General features: G+C 38.0%; 1 protein-coding gene and 1 long non-coding RNA gene across 2 annotated transcripts in view; both read left to right on the top strand.

Annotated features, from left to right (window-relative positions):
* LOC149795310 (meiotic recombination protein REC8 homolog) overlaps positions 1-25552 on the top strand; it is a 128893-nt gene extending 103341 nt beyond the window's left edge. The window contains exons 14-18 of the mRNA XM_089964080.1: positions 4274-4338; positions 4987-5168; positions 14468-14731; positions 17507-17616; positions 25337-25552. Of these exons, the coding sequence (XP_089820206.1) occupies positions 4274-4338; positions 4987-5168; positions 14468-14731; positions 17507-17616; positions 25337-25428 (713 nt within the window). The 3' untranslated portion in view covers positions 25429-25552. The remainder of the gene's footprint in view (positions 1-4273; positions 4339-4986; positions 5169-14467; positions 14732-17506; positions 17617-25336) is intronic.
* Positions 9435-12492, top strand: LOC149795311 (uncharacterized). The gene is made up of 3 exons (XR_016422103.1): positions 9435-9548; positions 10191-10335; positions 12116-12492. It is a non-coding gene; the product is annotated as an uncharacterized LOC149795311 (long non-coding RNA).
* Positions 25553-26868: the final 1316 nt, after the last annotated feature.

Genomic DNA, 26868 nt, shown 5'->3' with positions numbered 1-26868 from the left:
GTTGGCGCGTTCTAGAACCTCTGTGTTGGGTACTTTGTCCTGCCACTGGATGTGCAGAATGCGCCGCAGACATCTCAGGTGGAAGCTGTTGAGTTTCCTCTCGTGTCTTGCATAGGTGGTCCATGTTTCGCTGCTGTAGAGAAGTGAGCTGAGCACGCACGCTTGGTAGACACGCAGTTTGGTCTTCTCTGTGAGGTTGGGGTTGTTCCAGACCCTCTGGTTAAGTCTGGCCATCACTGCTGCTGCCTTGGCAATCCTGCCGCCCACCTCAGAATCAATGGAGAGTGAGCTGGAGATGTTAGACCCGAGGTATGTGAAATTCTCGACAACTTCCAAATTGTACCCATCGATGGAGACAGAGGGAGGGGAGTCTGTGTCCTGTGCCATGACATTTGTTTTCTTCAAACTGATGGTCAGTCCAAATTCCTTACATGCATGGGAGAGGCAGCATACCAGCTGCTGGAGTCCATCTTCCGTGTGTGATGTCAAGGCTGCATCGTCGGCAAAGAGCAATTCACGAATGAGTACCTCTGTGACTTTAGTCTTAGCACGGAGACGGGCGATGTTGAACAGCTTGCCGTCAGCCCTGGTATGGATGTACACTCCCTCGCTGCAGTCCTTGAATGCGTACTGGAGAAGCATGGAGAAGAAGATGGCAAAGAGCGTCGGTGCAAGGACACAGCCTTGTTTGACTCCGCTAACGACTGGGAATGCTTCAGATGTTGCGCCATTGAAGCACACTGTGCTGTGCATGTTCTCGTGGAACGACATAATGACAGCAAGCAGACGTGGGGGGCAGCCGATCTTCTGCAGGAGTCTGAAGAGTCCACTCCGACTAACCATGTCAAACGCCTTTGTCAGGTCTATGAAGGCAATGTAGAGGGGCATCCGCTGCTCGCGACACTTCTCCTGCAGCTGACGTAGTGAGAAGATCATGTCTACAGTTGACCTGCCGGCTCGCAATCCACACTGGGATTCTGGGTAGACGCGGGAGGCTAGGATCTGCAAGCGTGCCAAGGCAACACGGGCGAAGGCCTTTCCGACGATGCTGAGGAGGGAGATGCCCCGATAGTTGTTGCAGTCGCTACGGTCTCCTTTGTTTTTGTACAAAGTGACGATGTTGGCATCACGCATGTCCTGTGGGATGTATCCCTGTTCCCAGCAAAGGCAGAGGAGTGTGTGTAGGGGCTGGAGCAGTGCTGGTTTTCCGCTCTTGAGGACTTCAGGCGGAATGCCGTCGCTTCCAGGAGCCTTCCCACAGGCAAGGCAATCGATGGCTTTTCCGAGCTCTTCCAGGGTGGGCTGTGTGTCTAGCTCCTCCATGACAGGCAGGTCTGGAATGGCGTCCAGGGCAGTTCCAGTGACATTGTTTTGGGTTGCATATAGCTCAAGATAGTGCTCAACCCATCACTGCAGTTGTTTCCCCTGGTCTGTGATGACTTCGCCCGTCTTGGACTTGAGGGGGGCGGTCTTGTAGCTGGGGGGGCCTGTCGCTTTTTTGATACCCTCATACATTCCTCTTGTATCCCCGGTGTCAGCAGCTGTCTGTATACTGTTGCAAAGGTTCAGCCAGTAGGTGTTGGCACAGCGGCGGGCGGTCTTCTGGGCGTTATTCCTTGCAATCCTGAGGGCTTGTAGTGTTCTGGGGCTAGGTGCAGCCTTGTATGCCAGAAGGGCTTTCCTCTTTGCCTCAGTCACGGGCTCCATCTCCTCCCAGTTTGCCTCATACCAGTCGACATTCTTTAGCTCCCTCTTCCCGTAAGCTGTGATGGCTGATTTGTACACAGAGTCACAGATATGGGACCACTTGGAATCAATGGTGTCATCAGGTGTCACTTTGGTGAGGGCTTCCTTCAGTTTGCTGATGAACTGCTGTGTTTTCTCTGGGTTGCTTGCACAGTAGGTGTTGATACGTGGGTGACCCTTCTTCTTGGCGTGGTGCAGCTTCTTGGGTAATATTCGCACCTTGCTGGCCACGAGGGAATGGTCCGTGTCACAATCGGCACTGTGGTAGCTGCGGGTAAGGAGGACACTGGCCAGTTCTGCATGCCTGGTGATGACGAGGTCTAGCTGGTGCCAGTGGCGTGAACGTGGGTGTCTCCACGACACCTGGTGGATCTCCTTGCATTTGAAGAAAGTGTTTGTCACACATAGGCTGTGGGAGCAGCACATCTCCAGCAGTCGCTGACCATTCTCGTTGATCTTGCCCCTTCCGTAAAAACCGAGACAGGTGGACCAGGCCTCATGGTCAGCTCCCACTCTAGCATTGAAGTCTCCTAGTAAGTAAAGGCTTTCATTGTTGGGGATACTGGATATTGCCTGATCCAGAGCCTCATAAAACTTGTCTTTCTCCTCGTAGGTGGAGTAGAGGGTTGGGGCATACACACTGAAGATGTTGACCGGGCCTAAGGATGTTGACAGCCGGAGGGCAAGGATTCTCTCAGTACCTGATGATGGAGGTTCAGTGAAGGCGATTAGCGTGTTCTTGACGGCAAAGCCTACACCATGCTGCCTAGGTTCATCCAAGGGCTTCCCCTGCCAGAAGAATGTGTAATTGGCTTCCCTGATGGTGCCGCTGTCAGCCAGTCGGGTCTCCTGGAGGCAGGCAATGTCGATGTTCAGTCAGGAGAGTTCTCTGTCAATGACGGCAGTCTTCCGTGCATCGTCGATCTGCTGTAGGTCAGTGGTCAATCCAGGGCACATGGTCCTGATGTTCCAGGTTGCAAAACGAAGAGTTGGAGTCTTTTTATTTCTTCTTTTAGTCTTTCCTGGTGCAGAGTTTTGTGGCCCACTTGTCGAGATGGTTCTCTGAGCTCCACGCACCCAGTGAAGCAGGCAGGCCATGGCGGGCAGCACCTTACTGACTGGGGGCTGCCCAGCTTGAGGCGGGCGGTAGCTGTCCAGTGAGACCTGATGATCTCTCCCACTGTCAGAAGTAACCCCTGGCGCCAAGCTCTACGCCAATCGAGCTTTGACTTAGAACCGGTAAACTGCTACTTCTCGTGTTGTGCCGACGCCGTACGACGACGCTGGAGTGTCCTCTCCAGTGGAGCTATGAAGCCTGGGCAGGGTGGTATGGAGAATCAGCTGTTGCCCATGCAGCAGATGCCCCCTCTCCACGCAGCTGGTGTGCCCAAGGGAACGACGAATGCCGATACAGTTTGGCACCAACGGCGTCGCAGGAGTTGCCGGAATGACGTTGAAGTCAATGTCATACCGCCTTAGGGACTCCATCTCCGGATTTTCTGTCGGGGTTTACTCCCTTAGCCTTTCCCATGAGTGGGTATAGCCACAAGGCAGCAGAGGTTTGGAATCGGAGTTTTCCTTCTCCTAGATGAGCTACCATCCAAGGTTTACGAGTCCCATCTACCCGAAGCAACTGGTTTTAAGGCGCCAGTGGGCCGCCTTCACCCCTTCTCCTGTTAGTAGAAAACATGGTCTGCCGGGCTTCAAATCTAAGCCACTCGCGAAGGCCAGGAGCTGGATTTTAGTTGACAGAGGCAGTAGGAGACGCAGGCCGTATGGGACATTTTGGAGGATTGGGGCGCTTGTCTCCCACTCCCACCCCGGGCAATGTCAACCTTAGACCACAAAATGGCAGTTTAAATGGCTGTAAAACAAATTTAGGGTGTTCTAAAGGAAAAGGAGTAAATCAGAAATGATTTCATATGCTAATACATGTACATGTGATGTTGATGTAGATGTGATTCATGTTTAATGATAGAAGTATATCTTTATTGCTATATAATTTTGCTTTCAGATGGTTGCAAACAAATTATTTTATCAAGAATTATTCATAAAGAGTAGAATATATGTACAGTGATTGTGGTTATTTTTCTTTAAATAGTTGTGGAACTGGTCTTTTTGTCATAACTTTCTCATAACAGGTTTTACTGTATATCTTTTCCAATTTTTGTTCACTGCTGATCTGTCTTTATTAATGTTAGAGAGCACAAGTTTCATTCAAGGTTAATGGAGAGTTTTGTACAGCTGACTTTCCAGGATGATCTAGACAATGGAGTATGTTGTATACATGTGATTTTTCTGGGGTGATTTATTATTTAAGTTAGGGCCTTATGTCAAATCATTTTATGTAAAATATTTATTCTTTCAGAAGGAAATAACCCAAGTAACTTCTGCACACATTTTAAATATCTTTTTGCATGGTTTTTTTTTTTTTGAATTAGGGCCTATTTACATTTGTGTTGCTGCGTACATTTCAGCTGAGCTGCATTTCTATGAAATCTATATTCACTTATTTTTTATGCCACAGGACAACCCACCAAGAGACGAAGGAGGAGTCCAGTGGCAGAAGAAGCGGCTGCCCCTAATCAGCTGGTAGTAATAATATTAAGCAGTGTCTGTTGGGAGATTTTATTAATGTTCATCACAAATCTGGTATGGGCATATTAAAATGTTATCCTTGCGAATAGGTAGGTCTAGTTAAGTCTTTTCTTATGGTCAGTTTCTGTGATCTGGCACTTTGGTCAAGCATTCATGTTGCAGGAATATATTTCTGGTTTTTAAAAGAAAAGATGAAGAAGAGTATTGACCAGAGTAGTTGAAAAATGGTTTTGTGGATTGTTTAATAAAAACAATTCAAATTACTCAGAAACGAGAAAAATAAAAACTTAAATTAGTCATTAGGTCCACCAGTGATGGGGACATTAATTAGCCTGTGTGCTTCAATGAATGTCATTAAAAGTCAATAGCAGACACAAAAATTGACCATCCACCATGCATTTTCTTAAGGCTTTTGTAAATATGTTTCTAAATTTTATATCAGAACATTATTTTGCCAGCTTAGTAATTTCATACACATATCCATCTTTACAAGATATTTAAGTCAAAGTTCATAATTGAAGATCTAAGTTTCATAAATGAGATAAAATAGTAAAGGCTACAAATAAAAGCTGTAAAATTACTTTGAACTGACAAATAGTGCCGTGTTACATATGGCATCTTTTCTTTTCATTTTCACTGCAGGCTGAACTCTCTAGACTTGACCAGACTGACATGCTACCCCCAATAGAGGAAGTACGAGAGGGCTCAACCTCAGGTCTTGAGAGGAGTCGAGCTGCTGAGGACATGTCCATCTCAATAGAGCGGGTGCCCTCAGATATTGATCTGAGCCGAGGGTCAAGTTTGGATGATTCTAAAAAAAAGAGGCATGTAGAATTCACACATACATGTTGACACACACATACACAAGAGGAGATGACTCCTACTAACAATCTAGAAGGCATGTTACTTAAGCTTTCATTCTCATTATGTTAAATTTGGCATCCATTGCTGCTCATTTTATCTTGGATGTCATATATATATGTGAATAGTATTATTTTAGAACACAAATGAAGGATGCTTCCACATGACCAGATGCCAACCCATTTTTTCTGCAGTTGAATATTTCCAACTCATTTTTCTACATTAAAGCAACTTGAGGCTATAATTGCAAGCCAAGATCATGCAATGTGCAGAATGGAATGCTGCATTCTGATTGCTTAACCAAAAATTACATACAGTCAGAATCTTTTTGTTGAGATTTTTCTAATTGATGAGCAGTTTTTAGTGTGAGTTTGCTAAGTATATGACCAACTTATGTTTTTCTTAATGGTGGAAAATGTTTTAATATTTTGGATTCAGATTTTTTTCAAAACTCCTGGAAGGGGTGTGCTGGCATGTTTTTTTTTGGTCAAGCTAGAAATAGTGCCACTGAAGACATTTTTTTTAGTAAACAAGGCTGTCTAATCTGACATTGAGTACCTTACGTAAATTTGGTACCACATGCGGCCCTGATATCAAAAAGCATACTAAGAGCTTATGTAGACAGACAGATTAAAACATAAACCATTCAGGTCTTTCATGATGGACCATAAATGACCGAAAATAATATTTGTATTACAGATAATACATGAAATAAAATAATTCTAATCAATAATGGCTGCATGGTTTTACTTGAAAAATTATGTTTGGTTGGTTGATGATGGAGCGCAAATGGACATTTGGTCCGATATATTCCCATAACCTGGCTGAGAGGTAAAAATAAAAGTGATTTCATATGGAGGTACATTAATGCTGACATATACTATTAAAGAAGGAAAATCTGAGGTGGGCCATTCTGAACTGTATTATGCATCAGCTGTTAACAGATTCATTCAGATGCAACATTTAGCTCTATTCCATATCGTTTTGCTACTTATAGTCAGTTGGAAAAACTTAAAAAGCAAACATACACTGATACGCATAGAATCTGTAGCCAGAGTAAGGGATTGGGGACAGGTAACAACAAAGGCAATGACAACAGCTATTCAGGGCATTAGCACAGTAAGAAACTGGGTACAAGTAAGAACAAAGACATTAAGAACACCTATTGTATTGTGACAGCACAGGATTGGGGACTTGTAAGAACAAAAGCAGTAGCTACAACTGTTCAGTGTATTGTGACTGTACAGGATTGGAGAAAAGTAAGAACAAAGGCATTAAGAACAACTATTCATTGTATTGTGACAGTACAGGATTGGGGACAAGTAAGAACAAAAGCAGTAACTACAACTGTTCAGTGTATTGTGACAGTACAGGATTGGGGACAAATAAGAACAAAGGCAGTAAGTTAATAACTATCGAGTGTATTTTGACACTATAGGATTGGATGCTTATAGCAATACCAAAGGCATTAACAACAACTATTCAGTGTTTTGTGACAGTACAGGATCGGGACAAGTAAGAACAAAAGCAGTAACTACAACTGTTCATTGTATTGTGACAGTGCAGGATTGGGGACAAATAAGAACAAAGGCAGTAACAACTGTTCATTGTATTGTGACAGTGCAGGATTGGGGACAAATAAGAACAAAGGCAGTAACAACTGTTCAGTGTATTGTGACAGTACAGGATAGAGAAAATTAAGAACAAAAGCAGTAACAATAACTGTTGAGTGTATTTTGACAGTATTATGGATTGGATACTAAGTAATAACAAAGGCATTAACAACAACTATTCAGTGTATTGTGACAGTACAGGATCGGGGACAAGTAATAGAATAAAAGCAGTAACTACAACTGTTCATTCCCGTACAGAAAAATCTCACCAGTTCACATGAGCTACTCATAAGCTGCACATGAGAACCTTGTTAGAAATGTATGCAAATTGGGTAGATTTTGCAGGCTCTTGTGTGCAGTTTGTTAGATCTTGTGAGCCAAGGAAAAACTAACCTGATTCTCATGTGAGCAGATTTTGCTCACGTGAGAATCTAAATTTTCACATGAGAAAGTAGAACTTAGAAAACATTCTTTTCCATTACATACAACCATGTTTGAAAATAAGGCAGAGTTCTAATTTCTCACGTGAGTTATGACGTGAGAAACTTGGACTTTGATTCTGATTAAACACTTATTTCAAATTTATTCAAAGTTGGATTTTCTCATGTGAGTTATCACATGAGCAATTTGGACTTAAATATTTTGTGTAAATGTTGAATGTCAAGCATCTCCATTATTGTCAAATAGACATCATTTCTATTTTGCACTTGTTCATGTTGCTTTGTTGTATTTTTTAAATTTTAAAACATTTTCAACTTACTTTCTCACAGTGAGTTTTAATCTTATTTTGACCCAACAGGCTCCTTGTATTTGAACATATTAAGGTTCATTTCACTGTTCAAAAAACGAAACAATTCAGAATTAAGGTCTCGTATAACCAGACTGCCCATTAAACTTTAACAGCTGTCAAAGAATAGAGTTAATAACTTGCATACTGATCGTGGTTAATGTTTAATAAAGTAATCCGTAAAAAGGTGAAATGTTTCTCTCCCCAAAATACACAGTTTACAAATATAAAAAGGAAATAAAACTTTACCCTAAAATGAATCCTATGTTCCATAAACATATGATGCAACTCCTTTATTCACAAACTTCTAAAACCCCACTATAAAATTGTAAAACAAATACATAGCCACATATCTGGAAAAAAAATAAACACTGATGCACAATCCTTTTGGCCTAATAAACTCTCAAGTCATTTTCCAGAAAAATTGGAGAATTACATAAACTACGTCGTTTTCTTCCATGCCTAACATTCGCACAAATAGTCAATACAATCTTATACTTACTGAATTGTGTAATTCGGCTTAGGGGTCATCCATTTAGTACGTACGCAAAAATCTGGCAAAGCTTGACCCCCCCCCCCCCACATGCATGCATACTTTTTTACGTACCCCCCCCACCCCCGCGTACATACGCTTGACGCCCCCCTCCCCATATTTTATTAAACGGCCTATGTTTAATCCACGCAGAAACCATAAAGGATTAATAATATTAATGTGTTTAATAAAACATTGTCCACCGACGTTCAATGTCTGGCATCAAAGAAATACGCGGGGTAACATTAAACATTTTGTCTAGTGTCCGCCAAAATTCAAACGCCAACTGAACAGTCGAACAGGTTACGTATTAGACAAATTATTATCGAGGTTTCACCCCAACCCCATTTCCTATGCATATGTACATTATCATTATATTAAAAAAAAAAAAAAAAAAAAAAAAAAAAAACATGTACTGTACATAAAATTTAATAAATCCGTAAGAAACTGCCTAATCCAGTCGTGTTTGTTTGTGTAGCTGTTTCGCACAGTTTTACATATGTATATTCTTGGCAATGGAAAATTTTGCTTATTTGCAGCCTTTTAAATGTTCTGATCGTGTCATTTCAAATTTTATAAAAGAAATTTCCTATTGAAATAATCACAAAACAAATCACTGACGTTTCCGTTAACTTTTCTGTGACCCAGGTTATAAGAGTACACGGTGGAAGAATCGGCTTGTCAGAACCATTAGAGTGTCCTATGGGGCATAGCTCGGCACAAGCTACTGTAAAAACATCAAAATTAACTTGGTCTATATTAATTAACTTATTAATGATATGAATTCACGTATAGCTCAGTTTTTATGAAACATCAGATAATAAAATAGCATTTATTTGATATATAAAATATAACATTAAGAAATACCTGCGTACATGTGTACAAAGGAGTGTAAAACCAGAAGGGCTCGCATCGTTGCTTACAATTTAAATGTCAGTCATACAGTAGTATAAAATAATAAAAGTATTATTTTTATACTAAATGTATGACTGACTTTTATATTGTAATCAATGATACAAGCCCCTATGTGTACAACAACGTGTTTACTAATAATTTACCCTTTATGGTGCCTCAGATAAACTCAACAGATGCTGGATGTTGACCTACAGTGTACATGTAGAATAGCACTTTTAAACCGAACAGACAGAAATTTACGCGCGGGCCATGTTCTCTTAGAAAGGGCCACGCTGTTTATGAAGAAAGTTATTTAATATTCTCCTGCAACATGTTTGCTCTTAAAACATTCTGACAGCAAGAGTGTGGACATTATTAAAATATAGAAACCAACACCAACACATAAAGATGTCCACGTCGGTACTGATGTTAATGTCCAGTACGAAACGGAAGACGTCGACGTGCTGTTAGGGAAAATTCAAGGATTATGAAAGACTGGTTCTTTGCCAAGAAAGAGGTAAGTTACTTTTTCTCATTTATTTTTGCAATTTTCGCATATAGAATGATCAAAGTGGATAGCCTGAATCATCGACATTATAAACGTAAGCATAAATTCGCATGGTCGTTTAAAATTGAGCCAAGGGTTTGTTTCAGATTTTACTTAAAGATAATAATTCAACCTCCTGTTTCTAAAAATGATATCTACACCACACTATCAACGACTATTTAAGCCTTCCACAATTCAACTGTGCGACCATGTCTGGCTCTTACCCCCACCCCCAATAATAATGCGGGCGCCTCAGTGAGGAGCACTTGCGTTACCGATTGAAACAATATGTACAAACATAAATGTTCTTCATATTATTTTATTGCTGATTGGGTGGATCAAGATAAGCATACACGATTGAGAACCAAATGCAGTAGCTTTATTCATGATTTTATTCCTAAAAGACATTTGCCCTGTCTGTCAAATACTTTGATTGTTAAATTTAAAATAGAGATTTAATTGGATAAGGATTACAGCTTTTCTTAATGCTTATATACACTTATAGACTAGGATTCTTTTGCCAACCAAATCGTTTTCTCATTTCAATGCATTCTTTCAGTTCTGCATAGATTAAAAAAAAGATCAATTATGCTAATTTTTATCTTTTTACAGATTAAATTTCATGAAGGTCACAAAATTTAATGAACACAACAAAGTTAGCAATCATTTGAAAGAAGTGCAAAACATTGACAGCAACAGGAAGAAGTCAGACAAAACTGCATTGCCATGCTAGAGGAAATTCCAACTCCAGTAAAGGGTATGTATAATACGCTTCAAATCTTTTGACATGATAACATATGCATTTCAGACTCTACAATTGGACCCCCAATTCATTTTTTTTTTTTAAAAAAAAATTGGAAACCAGATTTTGAATTTCTTTATATATTGCAAATGTACATATTTTGGAAAAATGTATCCTAAAAGTTTTGGAGAAATCTTCCAGAGGACTGTTCCAGAAGTAGAGATGTCAGTTTCTTGGAAATTTCTAATGTCTACCCATCATTCCTAATGATTGGTTACCACAGTATACAATCAAAAACGAAATTGTATTAAATGTGAAGCTGAACTGCTTTGTTGTAGGTTCACATGATCCAACCCCCAAAAGAGCTGTAAGCATAATTATTACTAATATAAGTGGCAAAAATCATAATCTGAGCACAATGAGTATAAATTACATGCCATTATTACAGAAAACTGTATGAAAAATGTATATGCAGTTATAATTTTTGTCACAAATCAGCTGAACTCATGTGGATTAGTAGTATGGATGAGAACAGACACAAAAGAAATTGATAAATTATTTGTGCATAACAGTCATTTCGACTAGTGTACATGTCTACAGTAACTTTTGCGAATTGTCATAAAGTCCATAAATGTTGATTGTTGTATTATCCTCAACCTGCCATGATTCATCCCATAACGACGGTCCAGTGCAACATGTTTTTAAGTTTAACAAAATCTCTTTTCTCTAACATTTTTCAGTTACATAACATCCATCAGTTGCATTGATACATCCCGGGTTATTTTTGTTGTTGTTTTTTCTTCTTTTTTTAAAAATGATATCTGGTGCCATTTATTTTCTATTTAAGCTGGACTACTATGTGTGTAGTATCATAATAGAATGAATCTAGAGCAAATGGTTTCACATTCAAGAACCTGTCTGTTTTCTTGGAACTGTTTGATGTAAAATTCATGCAGAAGTTACAAATGCATTAATTTTTATTTGATTTTTTTCAAAACTGCTATTAAGTAGCAAACTTTTTTTATCTTTATATTTCTGTATGTATAGTTGTCCATTTCATTCATTTTTTGTCCTAACATGGTGGTATAAGAAGTGCATGTTACAGTAGCCAAGTTAAACCAGACATTCATATTGTGCTTAATTTTATTTGACCCAGATAATGTCACCAGGATCTGAAAACAAGAGTGTTTTAAGTCATGAGAAAATTGGCACATGAACCATGGACAGGCATGAAGTTAGGATGGTCAGGCTTGAAATATCAGCGTTGATTCTTAAATAGGTCACTTGAGAAAGGATTGTATTATTATACAGACCATGTATGACAAGTAAATTGTAAGCAACCAGATGAGCCCCTGTGAACACTTTTTTTTTAACGGGTACCCAATTGTTCGTTTTATTACCCAGATTATTATCTATGGGAGAATACCCAGGTACACATTGGCATCTTTATCCAGAAGTAGTCAAATTTGGAATATGCAACATGACTTGCAGATATCTCATCAACAGTGCAGTTTATATGTTTGCTACTTAACTATGGTAATTCTATTGGTAGAGCTATTTGACTCATAGTCCAAAAGATGAATTTTCAGACTGGGTTGGCTGCATAAGTGTGTCCTTGGGAAAACAGTTGGCTTCTATTTTCACAGTGTGATAAAGTGCCATCTAATCCAAACTACAATTATGTATTTTGCCTTTACCTTGTAAAACGAATCTTTAAAAATCAACCTTACATAATGTCTCAAATGCTGTGATCAGAAGAAAAAAACTTCTACCAACTTTTTCATTTCCATTTCAGGTTTCATTTTTCAACAGTTCAAAACTGAGCCTGCTAACTTAAATTCAGTGGTCAACAGGAAGTGCATTGATTCAAAGAGAACAATCTCCAAATGAAAATATTGTTGCAGACTGGCAAATAATGAAATTCAGAAGCAGGAATGTCAATTACACGTTTTGTTTGCTTCGAATTTTCTGGAACAGTGAAGAATGGTCTTCATGTGAAGCAAATTTCCAGCAGTATCTTTCATTATGGCCTTAAAGTGTTAAGATTAAATGTGATGTATTAATATAACAGGTACATTCATTCATACATACATACATACATACATACTCTAGTTGTCTTACCTTATTAAAAGATCACTAATTGAACTCGAATTATATGCTTATGATTACTAGATTTGAATATTGATCTTACTCTGTTTAATTCTTGTATTCAATAAAAACTAAATACTATAGTTGTTTTTTGTTGTTTTTGCACATGTGAGCAAGATGCTGCTCACGTGAGCAAAATCTTGCTCACATGATCAAGGTGTGGCTCACGTGAGCGAGGTGTGGCTCACATGAGCAAGATATTGCTCTTGTTAACAATTCCTGCACATGTGATTTTCTTATTAGAATCTATTTGCTCACGTGAGTTCTACCTAATTTGCATGTTAAATTGCACATGAGACTAACCTGAGTTAGATCTCACGTGAGAATCTCATGTGCAGAAGGGTAGGCAGTTTTGGTGTGGGTTGTATTGTGACAGTACATGACTGCAGACAAGTAAGAACAAAGGCAATGAAAACTATATGGGGTATTATTAAAGTAAGAAATTGGAGACAAATGAGGACAAAGACATTGACAACAACTGTTTAGGGCATGTTATAATCACAGTAAGAGATTGGGGACAAGTAAGAACAATGACAATGACAAAAACTGTTCTGGGTATAATCATTTAGACATGCTTTGTATATATAAATACAAATGTACTGAAAATGAGACCTGCAGTACATATAATGTAGAGTCTAAACAGTATGGTTGCTGGTGCAAATTAAATAAATAAACAAATTACCACAGCAAAATTAGTAGACAATGTAGAGTAGCCAAGCAGCAAGTTCTGTGCAGAATAAGCTCAGACATGAGATAAACACTAGATTCCTGTCTACATTGTAGACTTCGATGACCCCACATGGCATGAACTCGCCGTTATGATTATAAATGACCACAACCAACAACTAAACTAGACATTATTTAATTATTTTTATTTCTAACAGACATTCATAAATTGGTGAGAGCTTGATTTCTTTTATAAAATTAAAATTTCGGAAATTTTATTTGTCTGTATATGCTTTTCATATGCTGTTTATTTACTGGAATCTGAATCATTCTGAAGTTTAAATTGCAAGGACTACAACTGCAGAGGTAAATACTCGACTTGGTACTCTGGGTTCTCTCCCTTATGCATTTAACAATACTGCATGCTTTACATGTAGGTTAATGTGTTATCCAGAACATATTTTGTCTGTGTTGTATTAAATCCTGTTATTCCTAACCTGATAATAACTAGATACTGAGTGGACTGGCCATTTAAAGTCATAAACAATGGTGTCACTTCCACTTTATCCAAATACATACATTCGTACATACACACACACATACATACATACATACTATTAGAGTTGCTCAACTAAATGGAAAGCCAGTTCATAATTATATATAATAAAATCACTTCCATAACACTTTACTGTCAGTGGAATCTTTATTTATTTTTCATCTTAGCTTGGTAATCAGCATAAAGTTTTAATGTTTAATTTACTGAACAGTGAAAAGAAGGAACAATATATATTGAAGAGAACTTTTAACACTCCAGTGGCCTAATGGTTAGAGCATCCACCTCAGATGCGGGAGGTCATGGGTTCGATCCCCAGCCGAGTCGTACCAAAGACTTACAAAGATGGTACTAATAACTGCCTCACTTGGCGCTCAGCATTAAGATGTTAGTGTTAGGACTGGTCAGCCTGGTATCAGGATAATGTGACTGGCTGGGACATCATGCTATATGTCTGTAACATGATGCCCTGAGTGCTAGACATCACTATAAAACTGTCACACTGCAGACATCTTTGCGATGTGACTGAAAAATTGTTAAAGCTATGTTAAAAATCCAAATTGCACACACACACACACAAAGAACTTGTAATTGTTTTAGATTATTTTTCATGTACTTACTTTATTGAGATAATGGTCAAAGTAAGCATGTGGCTAATTATTCACTTAATTTTCTAATGATGGATATATAACAGCAGTAGGTTCTCTTTCTTAAATAAAGAAAGCAATATATTGTTGTCATTTTTATGTTGTCTGTATATGTTATTATTATTTTTATAAGACCAAAGCGCACACGGTCTCGAGAAGGTGCACCCATTGAAGTTGAACTGGAACTTGAACCCCAAAGTGACATGTCGTCAAGTCGTCTAGGAGCTGAATTGGAACCACAAAAGAGAAAACTGTGGGCCCTGGAAGAAGAGGAGGGGGAGATAACTAAGATTGAAGACATCCATTTGAGAGAGATTGAAGTGCCACAGTTGGATATTGAAGTTCTACCAAGGGAGAAAGAGATAAACTTCCAGAATATCAAGAGAGAATTTATGGGGTTGGTATGACTGGAACAACTAGAGTGCTGTTTTCCTGAGTGAATTAATTGAATCAGGAAGTATCAAGAGAGAGAGAGAGAGGGTGTGTCAGAAAAAGAGAGAATGATTATGGTTTTCATATTATTTTAACAGCAAATTACAGTCCTGATAATTTGAAGTGCAAAGACAGTTGAAATATGAAAAATCTGTTTATTGGTCAGGTTATGTTCCACAATTTTCACAACATTAAATTTGATTACACATTAAATCTGATTTTTGTTCAATATCTGTAATGAAAACTGTCACAAATGGGACTTATTTTTTACAGTGGAAATAAAATTTTCTATCAGTGTAGGTGGTGATTTTATGGTACTTTTAACTCGTAATTAATCTAAAATATTTTAAATCCTAATTGTACACAGGCAAAAATTCTGTATCTTTGCTCTGTTGGTGTTCTAACGAGAAAATTTTCCTACACCTACCCTCATAAACAGATTTTTAAACTAAATTTGCTTTCTTCTTGATAAATTTGAGAAAACTATGACTGGCTATATACTACTAAAATTTCATCTCAAAACTTTATATCAGGTACCTAAATGCTTAAATAAAGCCGATTCATGTCAAGATAGCATTCCTAGATTGCTGGTTTAATAATGAGAGCGTAGGTTAAATCATGGGCCTCAATGGGTTCAATCAGAAATTTAATGTCCATAGTAAAGTAGTTAAATAAATGAAAAATGTAATAGAAACAGGATAATCAGGAGCATTTTGAGACACAGTACCAGTTTTATTTACAATTTGGCCCAAATTAGATTATACCATTATGGCCCCTTTTTCATGACTTACATTTTACACCTTTAAGCAAGACTAGTAAGAAAGCACAAACTTTATAATTAGAAATTTAACAATTGGGGGTGGGGGGCCTAATTAATACATGACACTATGCTATAAAATGTGCAGTTCACCTGGTTGAAGTATCCATCATATGTTTTCGGGACATCAGAAAAGCTACACAAGTCAGGGAACCCAGAACTATCTCTTACAATAAATAATAATCCATTAGAAAATGTCAAACATAAAAGGCTTGTATGTGTGTCCATAGATAATAATTTATTATGGAATGACCATATTGATAAGCTTTGTAAAACACTGTCATCCAGAATTGCCCTACTCAGCAGAATTAAGAAGTATTTACCTATGGAAACTCGAAATCTATACTACAAGTCATATATTTTTCCAACAGTGGATTATTGTTCAGATGTATGGGGAAACTGCTAAATCTGAGGTTGACAGGATTTATAAACTTCAGAAACGAGCAGCACACATAATTTTAGATGCATCTATTGATCATCCCTCAAAAGCATTATTTACAGAACTCAAATGGATCACAATATATGGCAGGATAGATTTTCACAAGGCAGTTCTTTAATATAAATGTCTACATGGAACTGCACCAGAGTATCTTTAGGACTTACTCAGGCCTTTTTCAACACAATACCAGTTGAGATCAATATCACATGGAAACCTTCTAGCACCAAAACCAAGAACAGAGCAATTTAAAAAGAGTTTCCAATACTCTGGTACAGTTCTGTGAAACAAGCTTCCACTACATGTAAAATCTGCTGAAAATATTAGAGTATTTAAGAAGAGATATCACAAACATGTATGTGTTTCTAATAGATAATGGAATTTAGTATTTTAATACTAAACATGTTAAAATAAACACTAATTATTGCTATCTTCATATAATATGCAATGTTATACTCCTTAAGAGGGCCTCAAGGGAGAATAGTCCTTGACTAATGAGTCATCCTCCATAAAGCACTATTATTATTATTATTATTATTATTTTAATGTGGTATGATGGTGATGTAACTGTTTTCAGTAGAACTTACCCAACTAAAATCTTTTTTCCATCCCATTAATTAGGGGTTAGTGACATTTTCATTGATCAAAATTTTTTTGCATACCATTATTTATGGTGTGTCGAGAATGATGTTGTTTGGAAAGAAATTTTAGCAAAGTACATGACTTATTTTAAAATTTGATAATTTCATAATGTTAATTCATATCTCTAGGTCATGTCAGTCATTTTTGATGATAACACAAGTGATATATCAAGGTTTCAGTAACCAGTTTTTATCACAGTTTTCATCGTTTTCAACATATAGGGGTCACTTTTTTTGGTACTTTCTTGTAAAGAAAATAATGAAATCCACAACTCATCTCACATTATAAGCCAGTTTACGATTATCAAGGAAGTGGTATATGCTTTTCCAAGATGTACTATTTTCCCACAGGATAGATTTATTAATGCAATAGGTTTTCATTGAAAGGAGTAAAATTCATAGGAATCTCAAAAGGAATTTTTTTAAATTTATGTTGCGTTTGACTTAAATGCAGTTCATATGAGTATTGGATTCATCATCGAAGAGATGAAGATTCACTATGTACCTATGCCATGACGAGTGTTCTTGGGAGAGAAGCAATTAGCTTCAGTTTCTTCAGCAAGTGTTAAAACTGCCACTAAAACCCACAAAACTAATAACAGACGAAATAACCAAACACCATTGTGATGGGTACTCACCACATCAGCATTCATTATCCAAGATGGGCCCTACTGTATGTCATGTCATGTTTATTAGTTTTTAGTTTAGGTTTTGAAATCAAGTGGAACAGTCATCAGTTAATTTTTTATTATCTTTTTATAAATAAAAATAAAAAAGTGAGACAGCCAGTGTATACTAGTTATACTAGTTCTGATGCATTGAATGCTTTGGTTATTCTGTTTTCAGAAAAGTGCATTCAGCTCTCACTGAAGCAGAGTGGACAACATTTCGATATCTTTGCCCACCGGAGGAAAATACAAGATTGAGGGCTGTTGGCTACTTCACTGCATGTCTTGGTTAGTAATAGTTTGCTGATAATTTTTCTTAACAGTTGAAAATGACAATTTCTAAAATATATATTGACACTGATTTTGTTTTTGCAATATATTTGCTTTTATGTTCCTCATGCTTCTACTTATTTCCTGCCACACACACAATTTATAAATTGTAGAGTGTTCATCTACCACGGCCATTAGCACTGAATATTGACTGTACTTAATCTGAAAAGATTCTATGATCTAGGAACATAAAAGAAATAACTGAATTCTGGCTCCAATCATTTTTTGGGTTTCTTTTGGTCATTTAGAGATGATTGCTTGTGAAATGTTCAGAGTATAATTAATTTTAACTTTGTATACCCAAACCCTAAGGTGGAGTTGTGTTATGATGTTGTCCAATTCATTTGTTACCAGTGTTTTGCCTGCACAGTATCTCAAGTTGTCTGCTCTACATCCAATGTCTGTGATGCCAAGTAGAGAATCTTTTGTCATTGAAGCAGTAGTAAACCTGTTTATCCTAGCTATCTCACCTTGAGTGCAGTGACCGATATTTTTTCTTTCTTTTATGAAGAAAGACAATGCTGTGTGTCTGTTATCATGGGTTATAAGAGATAGCCCCTAGCCAACAGGATAGCCTTATCCAACACATTCATTTTTCAAGACTCAGCCTTTGGGTCAGATTCTGAAATTGCCAGCTTTATCAGGTATTTTGAGCTGCAGACATTCGTTTTCTTCAAACTGATGGTCAGTCCAAGTTCCTTACAGGCATGGGAGAGGCAGCATACAAGCTGCTGCAGTCCATCTCTGTGTGTGATGTCAAGGCTGCATTGTCGGCGAAGAGCAATTCACGGATGAGTATCTCAGTGACTTTTGTCTTAGGATGGAGATGGGCGATGTAGAACAGCTTGCCGTCAGCCCTGGTATGGATGTACACTCCCCTGCTGCAGTCCTTGAAGGCATACTGGAGAAGCATGGAGAAGAAGATGGCAAAGAGCATCGGCGCAAGGACACAGCCTTGTTTGACACTGCTTATGACCGGGAAGGCCTCCGCTGTTGCGCCATTGAAGCAAACTGTGCTGTGCATGTTCTCGTGGAACGACGTGAGGACAGCAAGCAGACGTGGGGGACAGCCAGACTTCTGCAGGAATCTGAAGAATCCACTCTGACTGACCAGGTCAAACGCCTTCATCAGGTCTATGAAGGCAATGTAGAGGGGCATCTGCTGCTCGTGACACTTATCCAGCAGCTGGTGTAGTGAGAAGATCATGTCTACAGGTGACCTGCTGGCTCGAAATCCACACTGGGACTCTGGGTAGACGCGGGAGGCTAGGATCTGCAAGCGCGCCAAGGCAACACAGGCAAAAGCCTTTCCGATGATGCTGAGGAGGGAGATGCCCCGGTATTGTTGCAGTCGCTACAGTCTCCTTTGTTCTTGTACAAAGTGACGATGTTGGCATCACGCATGTCCTGTGGGATGTATCCCTGTTCCCAGCAGAGGCAGAGGAGTATGTGTAGGGGCTGGAGTAGTGCTGGTTTCCCGCTCTTGAGGACTTGAAGCGGAATGCTGTTGCTTGCAAGAGCCTTCCCACAGGCAAGGCAATCGATGGCTTTTTCAAGCTCTTCCAGGATGGGATGTGTGTCTAGTTCCTCCATGACAGGCAGGTCTGGAATGGCATCCAGGGTAGTGTCAGTGATGTTGTTTTGGGTTGCATATAGCTCAAGATAATGCTCAACCCATCGCTGAAGTTGTTTCCCCTGGCCTGTGATGACTTCACCTGTCTTGGACTTGAGGGGGGCGGTCTTGGAGATGGAGGGGCCTGTCACCTTCTTGATACCCTCATACATTCCTCTTACATCCCTGGTGTCCACATCCAGTGGCAGGACAAAGTACCCATGACAAGAGAATGGACCCAGGCCGCATTCCCAAGGACCTGTTATATGGGGAGTTAGCAGAAGGTGCACGACTGACTGGACAACCATGTCAGCGCTACAAAGATGTTTGCAAGAAGGACATGAAGACGGCTAACATCAATGTCAATGACTGGGAGAGCTGTGCTAACAACCGTTCCACCTGGCATCTAGCTGTCAGGTGGGGAGTTCAAAAAGCCGAGGAAGACAGAAACATAAAACAAGCTGAAAAGAGAGTTAGAAAGAAGGATAAACAAAAGCTTATTCTGGAGCTACACCATCATCTCCCATAGACAGACATAGGCCAAGGATGAGCTGCAGACTGGTGTCTTCACTCTCTAATACCTATATGGAATCTCACGCATCTTGTGGTCTTTAACTCAAGACCCATATTATCCTGTGGGTTAAGCTTCTTTCAGGAACTTGATTCTCAGGATTGTTTTCTTGCTCTCTTTAGCAGTGAGCTTTATGCCATTTCTATAGAACAAGTCAGTCTTTGGTTCAGCGGCAATTATGAGTTCAGTGTCATTCTTTTGCCAACCAGGATTCTTAGTAAAATGAAAACCCAGCTTCCATTGGTAGCTGTACTCTGTGGAGATCCCCTGTCTCAGTCAAAGCTTTGCTGGGAATGATCAAGATAGACTTTCATGCCAAGTTAGGGCATTATGTTTTTGTTTGGCAGCCTCTAAGGAAGACAAAAGGGTTGGAAGAAACTTTTCCTTTCCCGAAAGGGCTCAGCTGATATTTCTGCTTCTGCTGTTTTGAGGTGGATTGTCTTAAAAGAGCTTATCAGTAACCTCAGTGATAGAAACTGCTATTCATGAAGATTAAAGCTTTGAGGTCCATGCAATTGCTACATCATGGGTCAGTCTGATATGTTCTTCTTTGGAGGATTTAATGAAAGCTGCATTTTGATGATCTCACACTGCCTTCATCAACCTTCATTCCTTAGCACACCAAAGCAAAGGCATGTTTTCTTTAGGGCTCCATATTATTGATACTACCCTGCATCAATCTGCCAAGTGTGAGTAATTTTTGTTTTTCCTGCGACAGTTTTGAGGTCACAAATCTCCCACCAAAATTGTCAACTTAGCTATGCAATAGCACAAGTTATGTATTACTGCTGATATTAAAAATATAGTTTAGGGTGGGATGTAAAACTAATTTTAATGATGTAATACTTACCTGTTTACTGTTGCCACATTTTTTACTCCACCAAGGTCTAGATTGACTTCAGATCTTTCTGGAAGACTTCTTATTGGAGGATAAATTCTCATCTCATCTTGTTTCTGTTTAGGAAAGAGTAAGCTATGTAATAGCAGTAGGTATTACACCATTAACAGGGTTTGTATGGTCTTTGAAGGTCTTTGACAGTTTGGAAAAAATGGGTAGTATTTTCAAGGCCTTGAAAGTTTGGGAAAATCTAGCAGATTACCCCAAAGTCTTCAAAAGTCTTTGAAAATTGAAATAAGCCCAAACAGTTTAATTTCTTTCCATAATCACTAATAAAATTGTCCAAAGTTGTTAGATTCGGTTGTAGTCGAGTTTTCTGGTTTCTTTCTTTTGATGACCCATTCAGTTTCATTGCCATCACAATAACAAACTGCATTTGTTTGGCCATTCAATAACACATGCACTCTTCATCAAAACAAGCTAGCTACAATCTTTAATAAAAGCACATGCACCCTTCATCAAAAGAAGTCAGCACCATAACTATTTTCAGCACTTTTTTTTGTTTTATAAAAATTTCTTGGTGTTTGTTTTTGTAATGATATCATTATATATGTTTTTAGGTGTTATCTAATGTTGTAAAGTGCTTAGAGCTGCTAAAGATTAGGTGCTATACAAAGTCCTCGTTATTATTATTATTATTATTATAATCACAAATAAAGTTGCATTAGGTTGTTAGACTCGCAAGTAGTTGGTTTTCCTGACTTCTTTCTTTTGATGAATTGTTCAATTTGATTGGACAAGTCCATGAGCTAATCGAAATGTTCATTACACTAATTCACTAATGTTTTTTTACAAGACTGCTCAGCCAAATGAATTTTGGTTACCTTGAACAAGCACTTACTCTATGTAGAAAGTTCACGAAAGTAACACACGCTAGAGGATTCAACATTTTTTCAGTCGATTTACATGTTCAGTTTTGTTTTACCTCGTGTTTAAAAGTGCCAGGTCTTTGCTCTTTCAACAACATCTGGCTTGAAAAAGAGAAATACAAGGAATGGCTGAAAAAAGATAAAACATGTAAACGAAATGTGTTTTGTACATTGTGTACAAAGACGATCAACTTGGCTTCGATGGGAGAAGGAGCCCTTACAAGTCTAGTCCTACAGTGTAAGACATAGCAGATGATGGTTTTGTTTTAGTACTGTGTCTTACTACCCAAATAATGGCTTTGTATAGCATGTTCCCATGTCAGTTGACATCAGAATGAGTACCATATAGGTTGGGACACCATATTTGTTGGGACACCATAAATTAATTTTAAAAGTAATTTTTTTGTGCACTGTATGTTCTGGGACACATCGGTTTTTTTTTTTTTAGTCATAAGTTGTGGGACACCTTTTAAATCATTTGAAAATTACATGTCGGAAATTGCACTCCAACTGAAATTTTATTTTAAAAAATATAAAACTGTACTTGAGATAAAACTCTTTAATCCACTGCAGAAGCAGCTCATCAACACAACCCTTCTCCTGCACATGTACGATCTATTCTTTTGGTACATGAATATTTTTTTTAGCTTTCTCATACCGTGAAAAATTGTTAGAGGCAACAACACATCACCTGAAGCGGAAACTGCAAAGAAAAAGTCAGATTTTTTCAAATCTGCACTAGTCTTGCTAATTCTCACTTCTGACGCCCATCTTATCATCAGTCCACCCAGGAATGCGATCAAAGTACACTAGAGTTTCATCCATTTTAATGATCATATTGTCGGCAAAATTATGTTTCTTTTCTGGCCTTCACAAATTCGTCACATGATTTTATTTTCTCCAAATCTTCTGGATGATGCTGGGTCATCGATGTTCACGCACGAAGCACTATATTGTGTAACTTTAAAAACTCTTCCATTGTTTCACTTTATTTTCAAAATTGTCATGAAGACTGGTGAAAATGAACCAAAGTTAACTTCCACATCTTGGCCATCTTTGTATATTCAAAGCTAAAAAATAAAAAATCGGCACACTTAAAAGAATCCATAGTCGGCTTCCGATGTCAGCTTGCTTTGCAGTAAAATAACCTTTGTATTGATATCCTTTAAAAAAAAAAGTAACCAAAGTCAGCTTCTGAGATTGGCTTGCTTTGTAATAAAAAACCTTTTGCTTTGTTGTCCTGTTGGTAGGTTCAAAGAAGGAGTTAACTGCTTGCTGCCAGTTGTGTTTATTCACCACCAGGGCTTCTCTGTGCTTGGCATATGTGGTTACAATTAATACAAAGGAGCATTGATGTCAGCAGGTAAATAGTAAGGTTAATTTTGTAACCCGAGCTGGTGAAAAGATAGTCACTTGCCCTAAAGTGAATGTGTTTTCAAATGATTTTTATCTTCGAGATACTGTCATACAGTAGACCTGGATATAATTCAGTCTTGATTATTTTGCACCCAACACTGTGTCATGCGTGAATGGCGTATTCAGGATATCGGTTGACTATTTCCCTCTTGTTTGCGATTCTGTTGGCTCCAGTTTTCAGTCGGATAAGATGTTCAAACCTCTGAGCACAACCACACACTATTGTTTCTCAATATTCATGTCAATGAACAACGTTGTGTATGGTATCGGACATAATTGATACACGCTACAGTATGGAATCCGAAGCTACTTATATGGATTTCGTGGAAATATTTTATTCTTTAATGCTTGTGTTGAAAAAAGGAATAAATGATAACAACACAAGGTTAGTTTCTTTCTTTTTCTTATCAATTAAGCGTTTTATTTATCTATTTTATTGCAACGTGCAGTGGGGGTGGGGGCAAGCACAAATGCAATACAGATTTATTTCATCTTGGGACATATGACCAAAGTGAAAAGATGTTTCACCATAAGTTCTGGGACAGGAAAAAATATTATTTTATCGTGTCCCAACATATGCGGTAAATACGGTAGTCAAAGTTTCAGGAATATCTCACACTTGGCAGCCCATATCAACACTCTTCTGCTAATTTATGTGTAATTAATATACTTACTGTGCTTTCTTTATCCTGGCAGAATGAAAATATGACACTAGCAAATGGACACATTTTCATGTTCCGTTGACATGCATTTGAATTTGTTGCAATGCAATGGTAGTCGAGATTTGCCGAAGTATGTTTAAGTAGGTTCCTGTGGGGGATATATTTCTTGAGTGAAACGAAATGTTGCTTAAAGTTCCAATAGGCATAATATATTTTTATTTGTTTCATTAAAGAATAATATTTGAACTTAACCCGATTTCAACATTCCCAGCTTTCATTGCTTTCCAGCCAACTGAAATGTAGGCAGGGGCCCCGAGTGGTCTAAAGCGCTCACCATTCCAGATCACTGCCATCTCACCTCTGTCTGCGTGGGTTCGAGTCCAAGGCTTGGCTAGTGTGGGTACATGGGAAAGCCTGCCAGTAGCTTCTCGTGGGTCGGTGGTTCTTCCCTGGGTTTTCCAGGGTTCTTCCTTCACCAGTTATACTGGCCACCATGTATAGCCTATCTTGTGCTGAAAAATGGCGTTAAACCCTAGAACAACAACAACTGAAATGTAGGCCAACAAAATTTGAAAACAGTTCCATTTCTTTTGTGAGAATTTCAATTTATTAGAGAAAAGACATCAGGGTAAGTAAAGTCTGACAAAAACATAACATCACTTTGTAGAAAAGCGTCATTATTGGTTGCCAGTTGTGTGTGATATTCCTGAAAATTTAACTTTCATTACACTGTTTAGTCCACCCATCACCCCTCACAGAACAAAAATATCAGGTGATGTGTCCTACATTTTAGAACTATTACAAGTCATGCCAAAGGTAAGATGCAAATTAGTACACAGTAACTACACACTTTTCATTTAGTGGAACAAAGATGCAGAAGTATAAGCTATTGGTAGTTTTGGGCAGAATAACAATAACTCATAACTCATGTAGTATAAAATAGAATACTTTTTAATTTGATGATTTGGGAGACATGGCAAATTGAAAAGAGGGACCGTTTAAATTTACTTATACCTCCGGTTTATTGAACACGTTTGAGGGGGGAAAATCATTTTCAAAACTTTTGTTCGACATGATAATGTTCCTTGGTTTAATATAATAATGAAGGTTGAACATCCTTAAACAATATTTTAGTATTTTGCATTTGTTGTTTTCTCATATAACATAACTTGTATACAAAATGTTAGCAAAAATAGGTCTTGGAAATCTATTTTTGTAGACTTTGAAAGTTTGGGAAAAGTCTTTGAATTTATCATTCAGAATTCTGTATGAATCCTGATTAAAATCAGTTTTTATCCCACCTACCCTGTATCTACACTTTCATTTCAAAAACATTTGAATGACTTCATGAATTTGGTATATGTTAAGATATAAATCTAGGGGTTTTTTTCAGCATAATTTTATATTTTGGCCACCTTGTGTACAAAGTTAGATTTTTACTGTAGTACCTGGATGAAAACCCAAAATGATATGGCTGTTCTAAACTTTTACAAGTAAAAGGCATTTTTTTTTAAAGGCCTTGTTAAATTATAAGTCAAAACACGCACCACCCACTCACCTTTCAATCACATACACTAGGTAGGTTCTCCAGTTTTGATATGGGAAAAATACTACAGATAATTAATAAGAAACTGATCTTTGTCATTGCAGATCTCTGCACCAGCCAGCATGTGTATGCAAGGCAGGATCCTGGCGACTTTGGGGAGATCTATATTTGTATGGGAGATGAGATGGACTTGTAGGAGTAGAGTGGAAAATAAATTTGGGAGATGTATCAATAGGGAGATTAATATATGTATGGGAGATGAGATAGATGAATGCTGTTGGAAATAATGACATGAAACTTGTTTACTATCATTGTCTCCTCCTCCCTCCCTCCCCCCCCCCCCCCATTAACTCTGCAGTTCTTATAATAATAATAATAATAATAATAATGACCTTATTTAAAGAGGGTAACACAATTAGCTAAGAACTAATCTACCTTGAGGCCCTCATACAAAGGAATTTATTTATTTAAGCTGCATCTCTGAAGCCACTGAATATATTGGGTTTGGAAGAAGGAAATAGAGTGGGCATTTCTAATCTCAGCTGGAATACTATTCCAGAGCAGAGTTCCAGAGTATTGGAAACTTTTTTTAAATAACTCCTTATTTGGTTTGGGAATTTTATACTGTTTGGTAGACATGGATCGCAGGTGGGGAGTATTACCAGGTAGCCTATACTGGAATAGTGATTGTAAATATTCAGGAGCACTATTCTGAGATATCCTGTACATTAATTTGGCTTTTCTCAAACAGATTCGGTCTTTAATAGGTAATATTTTTAACCTACCAGCTAAACTTTCCTTGCTTTCTTTCTGGATTGATATTAGCCCAAATGCTCTTTTTTGAAGATGTGCCAGCTTTGCTATGTTTTTATCATCTGAATTACCCCATACTGTACTACAGTAGTCCAAATAGGGTTGTATGTAACTGTTATAAAATAGTTTCCTGTGCCTTTCAGGGAGAAAATGTCTTATCCTACTGAGAAGCCATAAACTTGAATTGACTTTTTTACTGGTATGTTTGATATGTTCAGTCCATGATAGGTTATTATCTACCAGAACACCAAGTAGCCTATCTTGACAGACTATTTGCAGATTTGTATCCTTCCATGTCAGACATAGTTCATCACTATCAAGATTTGTCCTTCTTTGCCGTGTTGAGATAAGTAATATTTTAGTTTTACCAGTATTTACCACCATGCCATTACATGTGCACCAGTTTTCCAGTTTGTTTAGTGCATTCTGTAAAGAAATTTCGAGCTCATGCTTTGTGTTTTGGATGTCTGACAATGTTGTGTCATCTGCATAGAGATCTGTAGATGATATTGAGTCTCTTAGTAAAAGTGGTAGGTCATTAATAAATAAAATGAATAGTAGTGGACCTAGAATTGAGCCTTGTGGTACTCCATATCTAATTGTTTCAGGTTCAGACGGAACATTATTTATGTAAACATGTTGTGTTCTCTCATTTAAGTATGAAGTAAACCATCTAATTGTTCTCTCATCACACTGGTAGATTTTCAGTTTCTTCAAAAGGATTTCATGATCCACCATGTCAAAAGCTTTCCTGAAATCTACAAATACAGTTCCTATTATTCTACCTTGGTCAAGTGCTTGAAGCCATTTATCAGTTAGGGAG

This window comes from Sinohyriopsis cumingii, chromosome 7 (genome assembly GCF_028554795.1).
Source record: "Sinohyriopsis cumingii isolate HCF-2022 chromosome 7, ASM2855479v2, whole genome shotgun sequence".
NCBI lineage: Eukaryota > Metazoa > Mollusca > Bivalvia > Unionida > Unionidae > Sinohyriopsis > Sinohyriopsis cumingii.
This window is presented reverse-complemented; position numbering and strand designations above follow the sequence as displayed.